Source organism: Lemur catta, chromosome 13 (assembly GCF_020740605.2).
Source record: "Lemur catta isolate mLemCat1 chromosome 13, mLemCat1.pri, whole genome shotgun sequence".
NCBI lineage: Eukaryota > Metazoa > Chordata > Mammalia > Primates > Lemuridae > Lemur > Lemur catta.
The window spans coordinates 52,972,605-52,992,450 of record NC_059140.1 but is presented as its reverse complement, the minus strand read 5'-3'; the positions used below and the strand labels follow the sequence as shown (position 1 = coordinate 52,992,450).

At 34.3% G+C, this 19,846-nt stretch overlaps 1 protein-coding gene across 1 annotated transcript in view; it reads right to left on the bottom strand.

Moving 5' to 3' along the window:
* The window catches only part of DIAPH3 (diaphanous related formin 3), a 445,841-nt gene that overhangs the window by 365,521 nt on the left and 60,474 nt on the right, over positions 1–19,846 (bottom strand). The window contains exon 4 of the mRNA XM_045566830.1: positions 18,036–18,140. Within this exon, the coding sequence (XP_045422786.1) occupies positions 18,036–18,140 (105 nt within the window). The remainder of the gene's footprint in view (positions 1–18,035; positions 18,141–19,846) is intronic.

The following is a 19,846-nucleotide window of genomic DNA, read 5'->3' as shown; positions in this document are numbered from 1 at the left end:
TTAGGGCCCATATGCCAGATTGTACTCTTCTTACCTGCTTATACATTTTGTTTCTACTAAACTGCGAGCTCTCTGAAGTGTTAGAGACCTTTGTCTTATTCACATTAACTTATCCAAGTTTCTTGCATTTAGCAGGAGAAAAAGTGGATTATTGTAGTCTAATGATGAAAGACCAATCATTTAAGTTCATGGTTCACATCTTACCACATCCAGAAGTTTAAAATAATCTGACAGATGGTTCCCCTCCCATTCCCCCAGCTTTTTACCCCACATTATCATCTTCCAATATTTCTGTCAAAAAATTTTATCCTGAGACATACACAAAAACATCCAAAACTAAAAGTCACCCCTCATCCCATTATTCTTTTTTGTTTTAGTCTATCAGGAAATGAAAGTTCTTTGCCTCAGTTTCTCCAACCATAGTGTGAGATGACCACTGCAAATGGTTTTACAAGTTTGGTGAGAATCCATCAAGAGTTTTCCCTTACATGGGCAGATATATACAGATGCCCACTCATTCATATATTAATACATGTGTATGGGCTCACACACAACTTTCTTAAAACAAAAATGGGTTCATACCATACATGCGTTTTTATATTTTTTTTAATATTGGGTAACTTTCCAAGTCAGATCTAACTCATTCATTTTATTACCTGTATTATCCATCAACTGCATGACCATACTATAAATTACTCAATCATTTCTCTATTAATAGATATTTTGGTTGTTTTAAATTTCTTGACATTTCACACAGTGCTGCAAGGAACACCCTGATACCCCTAGATGTGTATACTTTCAAGCTATTATTATAAAATAGATTCAAAATAACAGAATGTTACATCAGGAGGGTATGCAAGTTTTTATTTCAATAGATACTGCCAAATTATACTCCCAAAAGGTAGCATTGATATATATTTCTACACCTTCATCAAACATTTACTGTCAATAATCTTTTTTTAGTTTTTCTATTTTGACAGACACACTAGTTTTAATTTACATATTGAGATTAAACATCTTTTCAAATGGCAGGATGCCATTTGAAATTCTTCTTGGGTAAATTGCCTATACACATTAACTAAATTTATTCCTATTAGGTTATTCATCTTTTTCTTAATGATTTATAGGTGTTCTTTAAACATTATTGATACATAGCAAATATTTTCTTTTAGTTTATTTCTTCTAAGTTTGTTTACTACCTCGCTCTCTCCCCTATACTGCCTATTTAAAAGTTTTTAACTGTTATATTAGCAAAGGTACCCATCTTTTCCTTTATAACATCTGGATTTAAACCTACTTAATAACACTCTCTCACTCCAAGACTATTTTAAGTAATACCATCTCAGAATAATATTCTAACTTTCACATAGCTTATCTAGCCTAGTATGGAAAAGTAAGTTTTTCTTTCTGAAGAGAAAGGTCTAATATTACCTCAACCTTAACTAATTTAAAGTTTCTCCCATTCCTCAATGTGTCCAAAATTTCAGACTAAGAAATCTATAGGCCGGGCACGGTGGCTCATGCCTGTAATCCTAGCACTCTGGGAGGCCAAGGCAGATGGATCGTTTGAGCTCAGGAGTTCAAGACCAGCCTGAGGAAGAGCGAGACCCAGTCTCTACTAAAAATAGAAAGAAATTACATGGACAACTAAAAATATATATAGAAAAAATTAGCCGGGCATGGTGGCGCATGCCTGTAGTCCCAGCTACTTGGGAGGCTGAGGCAGGAGGATCGCTTGAGCCCAAGTGTTTGAAGTTGCTGTGAGTGAGGCTGATGCCACAGCACTCTAGCCTGGGCAACAGAGTGAGACTCTGCCTCAAAAAAAAGAAAGAAAGGAGAGAGAGAGAGAGAGAGAGAGAGAGAGAGAGAGAGAGAGAGAGAGAGAGAGAAAGAAAGAAAGAAAAAGAAATCTGTAGTGATGAACAGGGCTTTGGATCTTCACTATTTTCCCACCTTGTTCCTCATTTCTACCATGCCATCTCATCAGGTTTCCTCTGGTACCTTCAAGGATGGAGGGATTGGGCAGGTAAGATGCAAAAAACTGCTGTCATCAGGTACCACTATTATACCCTGCTGCCACTGTCCTCTGGATGTGACTGAGATCCAAGTGTTGACTACATCTTCTGTGGAATGCTCATTAAGGGTTACTCATAGAGTTCCCTGCTGAAGAATTAGCAGTCCAGCCTATATAGACTCTATTGGGGTCACCACACATGCAGGTGGTCCCCCTGGATAAAACTCAGAAACAATTCAAAATTAACCCCTTCTGAAAGGTCCACATCTAGCCAATGTTTTGGTGCAAGTCCAGCTTATTCCAACCATAGGTCTAATCCTTTTTCCTTGCTCTGCCATCAAAGCAGCTCAAACAGCCTCTTGCCTTTAGAGGCTACCACCCGCAAATAGAGTAAGGTTCCAATCCCTGTGTCCCCAAACTGGAAGGGATACACATCAACTTCTGGTTCAATCAAATGCCCACCCATTTGCCTCCAGTCCCTTTTAAGGGGTTGGAAATGCAGCCACAGAACTCTGATACCTCTTTCTCCAAAGAAAGCCCTTCTATCTTCCATTTATTAAATAACTGTGAACCTATTCTTATATAGTCTCAAAGTAGATGATAGCCTAATGGTAGCACAATCAGTTTCACAGGTTCTTCTTATGGACACATTGTTCTGGCACCCTCAGTCTTTGGGCTTCTGCCAAAACTCTGACATAATAGAAAAAGTCCTAATTAATTTTTCTGATATAGAAACCTAGTTTTACTGTTAAAATATTCCGGCCAGGCGCAGTGGCTCAGGCCTGTAATCCTAGCACTTTGGGAGGCCAAGGCGGGTGGATCACTCGAGGTCAGGAGTTCGAGGCCAGCCTGAGCAAGAGTAAGACCCCGTCTCTACTAAAAATAGAAAGAAATGATTTGGACAGCTAAAAATAGACATAGAAAAAAATTAGCCAGGCATGGTGGCGCACGCCTGTAGTCCCAGCTACTCGGGAGGCTGAGACAGAAGGATTGCTTAAGCCCAGGAGTTTGAGGTTGCTGTGACCTAGGCTGACGCCACAGCACTCTAGCCAAGGCAACAGAGCGAGACTCTGTCGCAAAATAAATCAATAAATAAAAAATATTCCTTTTTAGGCTTTTTCAAAAATTAAAACCACCTTAATATTTTAGCTAAGTACCGTGTCTTTGGTAGGGTATTTTTTTTTTTCCTTTCTCATGATGTCTTCTATTTTCTAAATTTTCTTCAAGAATGCATCACTCCTGAAAAAAAAAAACTGCTAAAATTGTCTTATTTTAAATACCTTTATTTAGCACATTCCCCATTAGTGACATTCTTAGCTTAGGTTTTGCTATTCATCTTAAATAAAATTATATAAAATTATTTAAAGCCATTCTATTCACTCATCTGTTTTTTATTTATATATTTTAAATTTAAATGGTATTTGAATTCTAATCATATATTACAAGAAAACATTCCTTCTAAAGCACTGTTAATATGAAAAGTATTTAGAAATTATAGACCTTTTTCATTTAAGTAGACCAGACAAACCAATAAGATAGTAAGAAATTATTTCACATTGGTTAGCGATCTCTTCATTAAATGACACTCCATCCTTTTAAGGTGTAGCTTTGATTTTAATAATTTTAAATTTGAGCATCTGAATAAATGGATGCTTAGAATGTTACTTGATTACTAAACAAGTAGATCTTAGAATTTCTAATCATTTTGATTAAACAACCTTAGTGTCCTAAGAAAATTCTCAAAAATTACAGGTGAAAATATATAAAGATCATGAGCTATAAAATCTAAATAGTGAGAAAATAAGAACACCATTACCTGTCTGATTTCCCTCTAAAAAATAACCAGCAAGAAATAAACTTTAGCGGAGATACATTTTGCCAATTATAAGATACACCCAAATCTTAAATTATAGTTAACTTCAGATAATCAAATTAGGAAAGACCAACATATGAGATAATATGAGCCTTCCATTAAAATGACCCAAGAGATTATACATTTTTCCCAACATCAAGTGAGATCTCAAAATAAAATGACTTTATTTTAATTACCATAAAAAGTGTGACCTCATCAATTTTACTCTAAGAACAATGAGCATGTGCTGGAGAAGGAGCCAGTCTGCATGGTACTTGCAAACATGTCCAGAGATCCAAAGTTCTACAGAATTTCATCGAGACTCCCCAGGAAAGGTAGTGCCCAGATATATAAACACAAATATCTAGTTTTTGATGCAACAGGTATTCTGTGCCTTCATGAAGCTTCTAGTCTATCACATTAATTATGGAAAAGCATATGATGCTATGAGCATACACAGTAGGATCTAACTTAGTCTAAATATATGCTCCATTATCTCCACAGTGGATCATCCAACAAACCAAGTAAGCAACTCTATCATTTAGCTTTCTCTATAGACTATCCTATGAGGAAAGAAGAGAATAGTAATAACAGAATCTTAACAGTAATATTTCTGATTATAAATTACAAAAGTGACATTTGGATTTTTATACATCAGTCTCTATTAGCTTAGATAGTATACCTGCTCATAAAATGCATACGGAGTCTTAGCATGCTGACCAATCAAGTTTGTGAGCCTCCAAGATCCCTATCACATGTGGACAATGATGAAATTCACAAACGTAATATTATTTTACAAATATATTTTGCCTAAATGACACATGACCTTGATATACGTCTTTACGTCTTTTTCCTCCAAGGGCAAGGCATAAAGGCAGAGCCAGAGCATGTCATATCTTACTGAGATCCCTCAAGCACTAATCCAATAGTCAAAACAGCAAATTGAAACTGAATTCTTAATTAAATGTGGCTAAAGGGAGAATAGGAGCTGGTTGGTGGTACCAAAATAGAAGAACCAGTACAGGCAAGAACAAGAAAGGGTTGAAGTGGGCGAGATGGGGGTCGGCATGAACTTTGGAGAAACGCAATGGTTACTGCATGTTTGCAAATAACTTCAGAACATTTCTGAGTGGGTGTGGTAGGTTCAGTTATAAGGGATAGACTAGAATGGGTAATTTAAAAGAAGTAGAAACTGGAGTATAGTTTTTAGAAGACAACTAATAAAAGATATTTTAAAGTTAAAAGTTTATCTTTAAAAAGGCACCAAGCCCAGAAAGTTTTACAGTTCTTTAAAATAACAAATCATCAAGTAATCTGCAATGTAAACATATTTCAGAGTAGGAAAAAAGGCATGTTCACTAGTTTATGTCATGAATCTGGCATAGCCAAAATGTGATAAACATGAAATAAAAAAAGAAACCAAACTGATTTCATTGGTGAATGAGGCAAAATTTGTGTTAATATTAAAATACGAATGAAATATTAACATTAATTTATTTTATTTACATTTTCAACTCATACATATTGAAATAAAATATATTTTAACATTTTAATATATATTAATCTACACTGAGCATGTTTATAATAAACAAACATATTGGCTCAGGAACATATAATCAACTTTTTTAAAAAAATCATTGGGGTAAGTGGCCCAAAATTTTTGGAGACTACTGACCCAAAACATAAGAGCTAATCTGGACACGGAAGGAAATAAAACTCAGTGAAAATCAAGCAGCAGGGAGGGGGAGGAGAAGATGGGCAAAAACCTACCTAATGGGTACAGTGAACACTATCTGGGTGATGGGCACACTTATAACCCTGACTCATGCATAACAAAATTGATATGTGTAACCAAAAACATTTGTATGTTTTCCCTCATAATATTTTGGGGAAAAAAAAAGAAATAAGCTGGGACTTGAACTGTTAAGGGATTTGAAGCATTGCCTCTATTCCATACTTTCCCACACCAAAATCCCTAGATTTTATAATATAATTTAGTAAACTAAGTCCTAGAGAGTAATAATGAATTTTCTGAAATCACAAAACTGGAAGCAACAAAGCTAGATTCTTGACTCCTGGAAACAAAATACAGTCTGCCATTATGAGCAAAATAAACTATTATAAAATATTGTAGAACAGTTTTAATTTTTACTATCTAGAAAAATATAATGCATTCTTTGTTCCTATTTACAATCATTAATGTTGGTACACTTCAAATAAGACTTCAGTGATTTTCTTAGTATTTAAAACAGTATCTAAATACAATTATTCACCATTTTTGTACTTTCTGCTGTATGTATAATAAAGCCCTAATGTCCATAACATTTTACAATGTGTTACAGAAATTGATGAGTTTAATAAGTTAATGTGCACGGATCAATTTGAAATAAATTGAAAATGAACACACCATACACTCTACTTAATCTTGTGAGAGTCTTATTTCAGAATTCACTTTCTAATTTGCAACCCAGTATGTTATATTTTAAACTAATAACTAGAAAACTTCCTTTTATATTTCATCAGCTTAAAGCAAAAGCAACTTAAGGTAGGTAGGGTTTTACCAGTCAAGTGGTCTGACTTCATGAGTAAAACACAGTAGTATGCTTCTATAATCTAACCCAACTCATTTGGCTTGTTTTTCATACTCATTTTTTTTCTTCTTAAAAATGTGGATGAAATAACATGACACTTTCTCTCTGCCTATAGAATAATTTTTAAATGAATTATAGGCACAAAAGGTAGACGAACTAATTGGCAGACAAATGAATTAACAAAGGAAATAATCATTCAATGTCAATTCTAGTTGGTTAAGGATGGCATGAAACTATATACTTAATTCAAATAATACACATTTATTCTAAGTAATACAAGTATCTGCACATCACTTTTCATGTTGAACCATTTTAAAACAGAAGGTGATAAAAACTCTCAGATGTCTGGGCACTCCATTTACATGGAGTACATCACGATAATTTTTTTAAATGCATTCATATTCAAATCTGAGAAACATGATTCTGAGCTCATCAGGCCTGCTTAATTGCACTAACATCTGCAATCAATTTAAATTCTTTAAGATAGTCTTTCACAGCGTTTGAAGTGATTTCATGCTGTGATAGATTTAACACACTCAATAATTTATAGACACACACAAGCAGATGAGACCTATTTTTCCAGGGGTGGGGTATAGTACCAAAGGGCAGTTTGAATTTTCCCACTATCAATGGGATACAGAGAAAAGATGCATCCTGCATAACTTAATTGAAACTACATGAGGAGATGATAGCACTGCACAAGCATAGCATAGAAATTAAGCCTAAAACTAGTGTTTTATTTAAATCTATTTGTAGGTCATGGGCCATTAAGAGGTTTGATGAAAGTTTACAGATGAAATAAACACCAAAACCTTGAGCTATCAGTTAAAGTTACACAGAAAAATTTCATCCCTTTCTCCCCTAAAACTTGGGAGTGGGGGATGCTAATAACACTGAATTGTTTTTTAACCAAACACATAAATTGGCATTGAATAAAGAAAAGAATATGTAATTCCAAACCAGAAGACTGTAGGATCTGGGCAGACGGCAGCAGCAGTATAGTTTTGGAAACTCCCTGGATGCCCACAGAAAGAGACAAAATAATAGCATAATCAAAAAACCCAATACTATCGAACAACAAAGTATCTTCTCCACAATCCTCAAAATACAGGAAAACCACCAGCCACAATACCTGCACAGTAGCAACATTTGTGTGGGAAGGTGCAGAGGAAAGCAACAGAGTACCTAATGAACATGAAAATAAGAGAACCCCAATATGGTCCAGAGGTATTCACTGTACATCCAGAAGGTCTATTTAAGAACAGCAGCTAAAACTGGAAGGAGTTTAGCCCACTCCACTTGTGGGCGAGTACATGAGGCCCAGAAAAGACCTGTAGAGGCTAGAGCAGTCTATGTCCCATGAACTGTCAACACTGAGGTGAGGTGCCAGGGTTCCTTTCCAAGACAGGACCCTATATTCGGGAGAAAGTGCTAAGAGTGAAATCAAAATTGAGCAGAACATTCCTACAAAAGAGGAAAGATGCCTACCACAAAGACAAACCCATAAATCAAACTATAACTTACAATTTCAAAATCGGCTAAGAGACATTAAGAGAATATATAAGATATGAAAAAATATTTAAGGCAGAGTAAGATAAACTCAGAAATGAAGTGAGGAAACTCAAGGAAAAAATAGAAATAAAAAAATCATTTCAGTAACAAACCTAGAAGGAACACAAGAATAAACAATGTCATAAGTAATTCACGCTGAAATAAATGAAATTTCTAAAAATCAAAAAGAAATGAAATATAAGACGAAAAGCATTTGGGAGAAAGTAGCATATTAAAGGTAAATAAAAATCAAACATACAGATAATAGGATCCCTGAGAAAAAGAATATGTCCATGAAATTTAACCGCCCCCCCAAAAAAAACCAGTCAAAAAGTACACAATGAAAGAGCATAGTGCATACTTGATCATCCCAACTCAGACATCCAGATAAGAGATAATAACCTGTGAGTGAGGAATAAAAATCAGTTAGTAGTTGACTTTTTGACAGCAATGTTCTCATGCTTTATGCTATAAGAAAACAGTATAATTTATTCAAGATCTTAAGGAAAAAGACTATGAACCAAAGGTTTTATATCCAGCAAAGCTGACTTTCAACCATAAAGGGCATATACTATCATCAACATGCAAAATTCAGGGAATATTATTCTCATGAGCCCTTCTGAGGAATCTGCTAAAGACCAAACATCAAACAAACAAAATGTCTAAAGAAATATCAACATGAGGACTGGTGGTGAGCATTAAAATTCAGTTACTCATCTATAAAATGAGGTCTGAAAGGAAGAGAGTGAATGTAATGGCTATACGCTCAATGTAGATATAATACAACAAAAACATCAATTATAGATGGAGACAGCATATGCAAAAGAAAAACTTTTTAAATACACACACTTTTTTCTTTTCCTATCTCTCCACTAAAACGGCCTAGAAACAGCAACAAACCCACTAGCAAGAAGGGCAGTAAGCATTCTTGGGCCCCACAAGAAATATCATTCCCCACTAAAGGAAATGACTGATTCGACGTCTAGTGTAGGAAATATACAAAAGGAGCTGGATCATCTTATCTTACCAGGTAGAAGTCAAACAATCCAAAGCTATTAGGGTCAGACCAAAATGATTAGGGGCCAACTAGACAAGATCCCACTGGCCAGAGATGGGACAATCTGAGCTTCACTAACAGTAATAATGCATAAATTCTTAATGATATTAAAAATGAGTGGTCACCTCCAGAGGATGATACAGACCCAATTCAGTATCTTGAAAACTGGCAATAAAGGGAAAGAATCCAGCCTTTGTCCTAAATTTCCTTTATCACTAAGTAACCAAGCAGTATTTGAGGGAAAATATCTCTTTATAAAAGAGACATTTCAACTAAGAATGAAAATGAAATTATAGAATTTTAATTGCAAACAATATGTAAATACCTACTGATGAAAGAAAATAACACTTCCTAAGGTCTTGTTGAAGGGAACACACCTGAGTCTGATCAAGCCTCTGGATCTAGCTGCCACTTTGCAGGAAATACAGAGGACAGAGAAACGTGTTAACTTTACCATGAGTATGCAAATCAGCAAAATCCAGAAAGTCTGGGATAAAATAAAGGAATGGATGGGAAACCTGAAGATTAGAAAAGACTTGAAGATATTTCAAATTTTAAAATATAAGTAAGAATAAACTATGGCGTCTTAGGATGCCCTTGGGGGTGAAAAAACTATAAAGAAACTCAAGGAAGTAATTCCCACAAAAGTCAAGATAGGGATTGCTTTTAGGAGAAAATATACACAAATCTGAAGGAGGGTATTAGACTGGAACAAGGTAGCTGGAGGGTTTTCTGGGATGGCTGACAAGGTTCTGTTAATTAATCTGAGTGGTGTTTTCCTTACGATAACTCATTAAGCTACACATTTGTTTTTTAATGTTTTCTATAACTGTATTTTATTTCACGGAGGGTTAAAAAAAATCCGAAACCCTACAGCATTAATGTGGGAATGTCACATACTCCCTGGACCTTTCCCTCATTTGCATCTCCTCACTTGGAGATTCTCTAAGATATATTCCAGACCTAAGGTAAATAAAAAAACAAACTAATAGCTACTAATGTCTACTAAACAACAGAGTTTAACAAAGTCACCCTTAACAAAAATAATGCCAGAAAATGATTTTAAATTCACTGAAACAGTGCAATATAATTTTCCAAGAAAAATTCCACAAATAAAATCTAATGTAACAATTAATACACAAGAAATAGTCAAAACTTAAGATTGTCTGAATTTATATTCAGACTATTTTGTTTTTACACCTCAGTGAATCCCAGACATATCCCTAATTTGGTTAATCTACTCTGGAAGGCTTTCTGATAATGAAGGGATTTAAAAATAATTTTGTATCACATTGACAATGAAGCTATACCAACCATATTTACTTTCTTCAGGGTTATGGAGGAAACCTCTATATTGTACTGGTTAAGAAATGGTAATAAATCAGGAAATCATAAGATTGGAAACAAATGTCTTCTCATTAACCCATTAAAGATTTTTTTTAAGTATGTGTAGAATTTATTCCCTTTAAGAATAACTAAGAACTGAAAGGATATCCCTTAAGTTCAAAACAACTTAGGCGTTTAACACTACCAACTGGGAAGGTGAATCAGTTCGCTGAAGCTTTATAACCAGGCATACTCTTCTCTTCCTTAGAGCAGGAGCCGATACCTGCTCTACTGGGCATCTTTTTTTAAAACACAGTAGGTTCTTCTCTGTTAAAGTAGTTGACCTTCCCCCCTTGATGATTTCTACACATGACCAAATGCCATAGAGAACTTCTTAGTAGCTACAGTATGTATGCCACTTGAACACTCATTTTGATGTTGTACACATGGCAAACTAGCCTTGAAGCCTCAGTGGCTAGATAACACAGTTTTATTAGTAAATAATACAAGCTTAGCCTTTCAGTTCTATCAACTCCTAGTCTCTTGTTGAATTAATGTTACACTAAAAGACATCTGGTGATGAGGTCCATCTTCTACAGCCCAGTAGTTTTCATTCTTGGCTGCACACTGAAATCACCAGCAGAGCTTCACTCATTACTGATACCTGGGTCTCACGCACAGGAATTAGTTTATGCAACTGTTAAAAGGAAGAGCCTGCACATTGAGATATTTAAATACCCCAGAGTGATGAGTCTACTGGATATCAAGATTGAGAGCTATTGTTCCTGGCTACTTTTTTTTTCTCATTTCATCAATTACCTATCCCCTTTGCTCATCGAAAGACAATTGTATGTATATAGCACTTTTAGTTTTTCACTTTTTCCTTCAGAAGTGTTCTTTCTTTCAAAAGCTTCTTTATATGTGGATATTTTCTCCTCACTTTTATCTTCATCATAATCACATGTCTCTTCTTGCTGACACTTTCAAAGTTATCACTAACTACATTTATGGTTAATAGACATGATAAGTTTAATTATGTTCATAAAAATCTAAAATGTAAGTGTGAGCATAGAAAAATGTCTTAGACCAAGAAACAACTCAATAACCAAGTTAAAAAAACAACCTCAGATAGACCTCCAATGACAATAATTGGTGTAAGTATCTTAACCAACTCAGTAAATAATACTTTTTCTCAGTTTGGTGAATCCTTTAAAAAAATCCTATAATAAAAGAAAAGATATCTTAACTACCAATAAGATTTTTAAAAGACCAAAACATACAATTCTGATTTTAGTCTAATATAATCTCTTCATATAAAAAAAAGAAAAAATCAATTTCTTCATTATCATCTCCTACCTAAACAAAAACAGTGCAGTAATAGTAGAGAACATTAAACACCACTGGTGCTGCCCAGAAACAACTCATAAGGAATATGGGTGAATCTGTGCTGTTGGAAGATCATTTTAATTGTGCATAAATAAAACCTATCCTATACAGGCACAAATGGAAATTAAAGTGCCAGATACTTTATTAGAAAACAGTCTTAAGAAATTGGTTCATCATCCTGAGGCTCTGGAATTTTCTCTTAGCCAGCAAGTAAGACCTGGGGACAAACAGGTGAAGTATCATAAGAGAGGGCGTTGTTATTAGATACTTCTATTACTAAGCTTTTGTGTTATAGAGAAGCTTCTATCAAAACCCTAACCTAAAATACAAGCCAAAACATAATCCATCTTAACTTTAAAAATAATACATGAAACTGTGGTTCACCTAAGTTTCTAGTGGTTAAAATATAAACCTCTTTAAATAATAACAACAAAAAATGAGAGAAAATAAAACAAACACAATTTACTTGTATCTAATATTGCTTTCCAAAATTAACATTTGAAACTGTAATCCTAAGCAAGAAAAAAAGACACTGAAAGGTATTAAAATGTCCTCACTAATATTACAATATTAACAAATTGATGCTAAAACTAAAATCAATTCCAGATTTTTCATCTAGAAGAAATATAATTGTCCCTTGGTATCTATGGGGGATTGGCTCCAGGACCTCTCACAGATACGAGAATCTGTAGATGTTCAAATCCCTGATATAAAATGGCATAGTATTTGCATATAATCTAGTCACATCCTCCTGTATACTACCTAATACAATGTAAATGCTATGTAAATAACTGTTATATTACATTGTTTAGGAAGTAATGACAAGAAAAAAAGTCTGTGTATGTTCAGTACAGATGCAATTTTTTTTCCAAATATTTTCAATCCACAACCCACAGTACAAGGAGGGCAACTGTATACAAAAATCTGAATATACGATTAATATTTTTTCAAAACATAGTTCTTTTCTGATCAGGATATACCTAGAAGGATGATATTATGGAATACCATCTCCTCCATACTTCAGTACATCATGCCCTACAGAGCTGGAACAATGGTACCATAAGACTTTTCAAAATACTTTTAAATACTATATTATATACACATACATATTACTACATATACACATACACACAAATATATACATATGCATACACATATGCATGAGAAACTATAATCCTACATTTACAAACTCAATTTAGACTCAGTCATTTCAACATACTATTGTTATAGTCTTTTGAATATTAAAAAGACTATAACTTTTGTTATAGTCTTTCTATGTGCCTTTTAAAGTTATGTTCTTTAATACTTAATATTTAACTTCCTTATTTAAAAAGTCTGGGCAAGAACTACAGCAATACTTAAGGAAAGGTTCAAAGAATAAAGTTAAACTTTACCCAAACTTTTCCAATAAATGCCTCAGAAAAGCCCTCACATTCACTTAGAAACCAGCTTGACTAGGAAAGAAAAAAATTGAAAAAGTCAGAGGGAGCTAGCAAACTTGTAGGAGCATTTATAAAAGAAGAGTTTTGTTTCTTCCCCTGGAAAAAAATCAAAAGGGAAGAAACTAAACATAAATAGAAACCAAAGGGTAGATGTTCTAATTAAGACTCTTAGAAATAAATACAAGATTAGGCTATCCTTATCAGATATCGGCCCACCTAAAATAAGCGTGTTATTGCAGTTGCAATACAGATGCCAATGACATATAGATGAGGGGGGCTGGGCAGCCTGTAACAACCTCTGATTCCAAGCTAGTGCATCCAACTAGAAGTAGAAATTTCAAAGAGAAATTTTTTAAAGCATTTTATCCACATCTAATGGTACAGCAAAAAAAAAAAAAAAAAAAAAGACTACATGCCAACAGGTAACAGTCCAGTTATAATCTGAATGTAAGTAAACTGTCTGGACAGTTGCATCGTCTTGATAAAGAAAAATAAATCGAGGGGAAAAGAGAACTACTTAAAGCAAATGTTCATCTCTAATTGAAGGGTTCTCGGAGATGTAATAAACCCATTATACTGCATAGCATGAAACAGAATTTCCCTCAAAATCTCTTTATACTTCTCTCACTCTCTCGCAGAAACCCCACCTCCCCACAGAGGACCAGACATCTTTCTAGTCCTCCTTTCCTGTCTCTCAAATTTGGTCTCCCTGATTCTCCTGTCTCACTCCCTCTGACCCCTCTAAGCCTCTTCCTCTTTCAAATGTCTCTGCTCCTTTCAAGCGTCTGCTTCTACTTTTCTGGGATATAGGGCGTGGCCTCTCAGGACTTCTCTAGTTTTTATTGCCACAGCTTACCTTAAGAAACCTAAAAGTAGAGCAGCAAATATAATAGAAGACTCCTTCCTCTTGACAGATAGGAAAGGTATAATGTACTTTTTATTTTTACTAATCCTTTGTGATAGAGGAGGGAAAAGTATCTTAGTGATCTAAATCCTATTCTGAACAGGAATGCTTTTTAATACATTCTTTAATTGTGCATAAATTAACCCATGGTCTCTCATCGCCCCCCTTATGACTTTAGCACATTATCCAGATATACCCAGAGACAGCTCACCCTGAATACAACATATAAGAAAATAAGCACCAACATAAACACTGGTATCACAGACCTAGGATATGATGCACTCACCCCAAAAAGAAAAGGGAGAAAAGAAAACGAGGTGAATGCAACAAGTCTATTAAAATATATCTCCTAAGCTTGGTTTGTCCACTCAAACATAAGAATCTTGACTACAAAAAAAATCATCTTTTAACAATATCTGAGTGCTTTAAGCATTTTAAAAGAAGGTAAGGATTAAAAATAATTAAACCACAATAAAGAATGAGAACAACAGTCAAGGTCAGGTTAACTGTTAATATTAAATACATGTATATAGATTTGCATATTTAAATTTTAGTTCCCTTCTATTTATAAAATAGTGAAAATCCTTAGACAGTTATGACTTAAGAGACCATACTCTGTTGTGGTCAAGAATGTTCTTCTTCTTGTATTGTTTGGGAACTATGGATCCTCTTCCATTTTGTTTCTCATATCACATCCCGCCTTGAGGGTCCTTACACTAACTGCACCATAGTCTCACCCTCCAGCTGTGTAATCAAACAAAAATTAAGTCTTGATTCTTTCTGAAAGATGTTTTCTCCAATAAACTTTCTACTAAACATCTGAGTTGAGTAATTTACCAGGGTACGATCATAGGGCCTTGTAGCACCTCTCTCATCTATGCTCTGAGTGGGCATATACTGGTGAGGGGAAGGCCCTAAGATGTTCCTTTGAATGGAAACAGTAATTTCCAGAGTGAATTAGAGAGATACAAAATAGGCAGAAACATATGTGGATGATATACCAGGATGCTTACAGCAGCAAAAAAAAAGCCTGAAGCAGTTTCAGTAAGAACATGCATCACCTGATATAATGAAGAGTCTGGAGATAGGACTGCATTAAGCCAGAGAGGCAGCACCATGATGTCCACAACCTCTCACAATTGTATCCAACGGCAGAAAAAAGTGGCTCTCCTGCACAAGATCCTTTCATAAAGGAGAAAACCTTTCTCAAAATCCCCCTAGCAGATATGCTCACTAGATTATACTGCACAAACCGGGGTCACATACCCAATCCCCTAAAAAGTTAAAAAAAAAAAAAAAAATGCAAATCTGGTATTTTCAGCCTCTAAATATGACACTTTCTTAAAAAATTATAATAATCCTTCCTAACTGCATAAATTCAGTTTTTTTCCTTTGGCCACCTAAACCCAATCTTACTAATGTCTTGAAAATAACCTAGTCTGATTGACGGCATTTTTTTTTAATATTCTAAAACCCAACCTTACCTATTTTAGGGCCTACCTGAGGCCTACTTCGAGGAATAATGTTTCTAAAGCATTTTCAAACCATAAACTGTAGGAATCAGTACTACTTTCTAAAAAATAATATTAATGTTTATACACAAAAGAGAACCTAAAACCAAATTCTAAGCCTAAAGTCATAAAAGTATAACTTTTCTATCCGCTATCCTTTTCATAGTCTCTAGAACAACCAATCTATGAATTTTTATTCTGTTTCTCTCAGAGTAACTTTTTCAATAGCCATTAACATAAATAAAGTGGCATGACAAAGTCTGTACCCTGGAGTTAATAAAATGTGTTTCTACTTCCAGCACAAAAATAAATGACTGGTCAGATTGAACTTTCTATAACGTTAACCATCTGCCAAATTATTCAGAACCTTCCTAGGAACAGCCATGATCCTCCACACACTAATTAAATGAATCAATGCTGTAATCACACTTTAGATAACTAATCTATTTCAATCCTGATAATTTAATTACCTAATTCTGGTAAACAAATTCCAACCTTAGTCCAAAATAATTAAAGGATTAAAGTTAAAAATTAGTGAATGCAAACTCAAATAGTGCCACTATAACAAAGTTCAAAATGGTTTGCTCGACTCTTATTAAAAGTCTACTTATTATCTCAAATTCAAGAACTAAAATGCACTATTATGCCAAGGTTTTCTAAACCAGTTCTAACTGATGTAGCATCTCTTGTAATTATAGTAAATGAATTCATGCTTGTTAGCTTTAAAACTCCCTAACAGGGTAGTCGTCACTGACTATACAAAACATTTACAAAGACAAACTGCTTTTTTTTCCCACATCACATTTCACCTCTTCTATGTATGTGTTTGTGTGTTTCTATTATGTGTCCAATGCTGCTCTACAAGACACAGTGATAAACTATCTTGGTGCCCCCATTGCTAGTGCCTAAAATACTGCCAGACATACAGGCACTTAATAAACGTGTTGAATGAACAAATAAATGTCTTAGAAATGTGGACTCACAAATAGCAAATTTGTATTTTCACTAATATACTTCTTCCTATATTTTTAATTATGGTATAATGAACAAATCACAAAGAAAAATAAACAATTGCTACCACCACCATTGCTACCACCACCATTGCTACCACCACCATTGCTACCACAGAAGGCAGCCGTCCATTGTAAAATATGTTATGTTCTAATTGTGGAATAAACAATTTGATTCTGATAAGTCCATGATGTAGGTCTTCCCATTTTATGGATGAGGAAAATGAGAATCACAAGGTAAAAGACAACACCCAAGGTCAAACAGAAGATAATTAAGCAGATCCAAAACACCAGAGCTCTGATTCCTAAATCACTAATGCCAATTTGTAATATCTAAGTATCACTGAGGGACAAAAGCAATTAGTATCAATGTCACAATAGCAGGATCCAGAGCCCATCTATATAAGGAACTAGAAAAAGCGCAGTACTCACAGTGAGTTCCAGACCTGAAATCAGGCTGCCAAAACATGAGACATGTTTAAAAATTAAACATCATTTGAGTTTTTCTTCCAAAAGAAATACCTCTGAGTCACTGACTGGTCTAGTAGATAAATGCAGTTAAAATATAAATAACTTATGTTCTTGTTAACTGGCCTTAGGTTAAAGTATACAATGAAAACTAGTGTGTTAACCCGCTTTTCTAATCCAATTTCATTTTAAATTCAGCCAAAATCATTTTCTACTGTCGTTCTGCTGATTGCTTCTTCATTGGCTTCCATTTTATAGTCTTCATCCAATCCATTTATTCACAATTTGTATATTATTAGCCAAGCTCATTTGTTGTTCCATGAAATAAATGCAATTGATTCTGTGTGCCAGTCATGGTTTCTTAAACATTTAGTCATTACTTCCACCCACATATTTCATGTTCCCCTGGAAAATTGGCAGCCATGTGGAGGCTTAATGCTCCTTTCAATGCCTCCATTTATAATTTGTTACAAGATAATTTTATCCATAGGGAAACTCACATTAAAGATATGCCTCTAAGCCACTATTATGTATGTGATTTAGGTAGTTAGAATAAAATCATTCTCACTTTTCTACAATACAAATATCCCTGTTTATAAGTAACATTAGAAATCAATAACCATCTTAATTCAGTAATGAGGAAAAGTATATTAGTGTAGACCCACCAGTGTTTCTTAGCAATGTAACTGACTAAAAAAACAAAAGTAGTTTAGAAGTTATAAGATGAGAAATATTTTTAAATTAAATAATTTATTATAATACTCATGCCCTTAATTATAAATTCAAAAGCCCTCTGATTATAGTTGCCCACAAACTTAAGCACTTCATTAGACAAATGCATTGTTTTCCATACTACAACATGCATTGTTTTCCATACTACAACATGTTTCAGCTGTATTTTTCAACTTGACAGTTTTACTTACTGTCTTAGAAGCAGTATTAATGTACTGCATCACCATTTCTTTTTTGATACTGAAGTCCTTTTCCCGCAATGGTGCCTTTTTATCTTCATTTAAATTCATATCTTCCTGGAAAACACAATTAAAACGCCCCATTTTAGAATCTAAGTAGAGCAGCAATTCTACATACACCATGAACAGAAAAATCAATAATTTGTGACTAAAGCAGCATTAATTGTTTTGAAATGATTTACGTGTGGTTCTGCCTGGAGGAAGGAGAGAGAAAAGAGCTGGAGAGACAGAGAAAAAAGTATTCTAGATCATTTTAAGGTAAAACACTTACCAAAATAAGTTTTTAAATTCACAGCAGGTTAGTAAAATTATATTCACATCACTATAGGTAACTAGACAGTTGCAAATTTCTGCCATTCATAAGGTCATTATGATTCACAATTTCAATATATTTATTTTTACAACAGCTGCACATGCAGCTTTCTTGTACCACTTTGAAAGAACTGCTCCATGTACCATAAAAATTAAAAAGTAAATAAACCAACCACTTTCTAAATTGATAGCTATAAGCATCTATCATCAAATATTTAGTACTGATCCTAGCAAAAGAAAAAGCATTCTATAGTTTCGTCTTTTCCCCATCCCTATTAAAAATATTAACCAGTTTATTTATTGAACGTTGTAACTCACAAAAACAGGTGCCACCTAAAAATCTAATATTTCTCAACAGCACCAACTAAAATAAGGGTTTAAGTACCCTAGATCTTGTTACAAGCCTAATTTTGGCTAAAAATACAAGTCAAGTATGTCCATATAAATATATGAATTGCTATCAATTAAGTTGCTCGAGTAAGAGGCTGTTCTGGCAAAGGATAGAGAGCCTGCAGTAAGACACAAACGGCCGATGGAGAAGGGCAGTTCGAATGGATTTCCTCTTGATCTTAGTCCTAGGGGTCTTTGTGACACGCAGTGTAAAACACCTGAATGTATGTAAACTACATATCTACTCAGAATAGATCCATAAAAATCAGGACTTTGGATTACCTATGGAACTGAGCAAATTCAATTTCTTCCAACTTTCATAAGGGTGTTACATTCATCAGATAACCATAGTTTATGCCTTTAGCTGACACAGTTCTTGGCTACCAAACCCTTCAAGCACTTAAAAATCAAACTTCCCTTCATTTTACCTTGATAGAAATATTTAAGTTCTTAGAAGCTGTTCCATTTGACACTCCAATAAAATGTAGTAATTAGTAATGTCACTCTTGCCATTCTAGTAAGAAACAATCTATTATACGAATAATGGTTTGTTTCAGTTCATGTTTTTCCCTAAGCTAGTGATTCTCAGTAGGCCTTAACAACACCTGGAAGCATTCTGGAAATTTCTGGAGCCATTTTGGTTGTTACAATGACTGAGGTAGGTGATGCTACCAACATTCACAGGGGTAAGACATGCTAGACATTCCACAGTTAGTCTTACACAACAAAAACTGTCCTGTGCCCCACAGAGTTACATATCTAAAGAAAAAACCAGAGAAAGAGAAAGAATCATAATTATCTAAGCCTAGACTCTAATTCAATGGAATTAAAATATAAAATGGAATTAGTATGGAAATTGTTACATAATACTTTGTATCTCATGGTTTTACGTACATTGGATTTTCCAAGAATCCAACTATTCTGTAAATTATGATTATCCTGCATTATTTTTAAGCTTTACCAACAGTTGTACTTCATTTCTGAAATTTAGGAACACTGTATAGGCACAAAATAATACCATAGCTATAGATTTTAAAACAGCCCTAAAACAGTAGTTTACT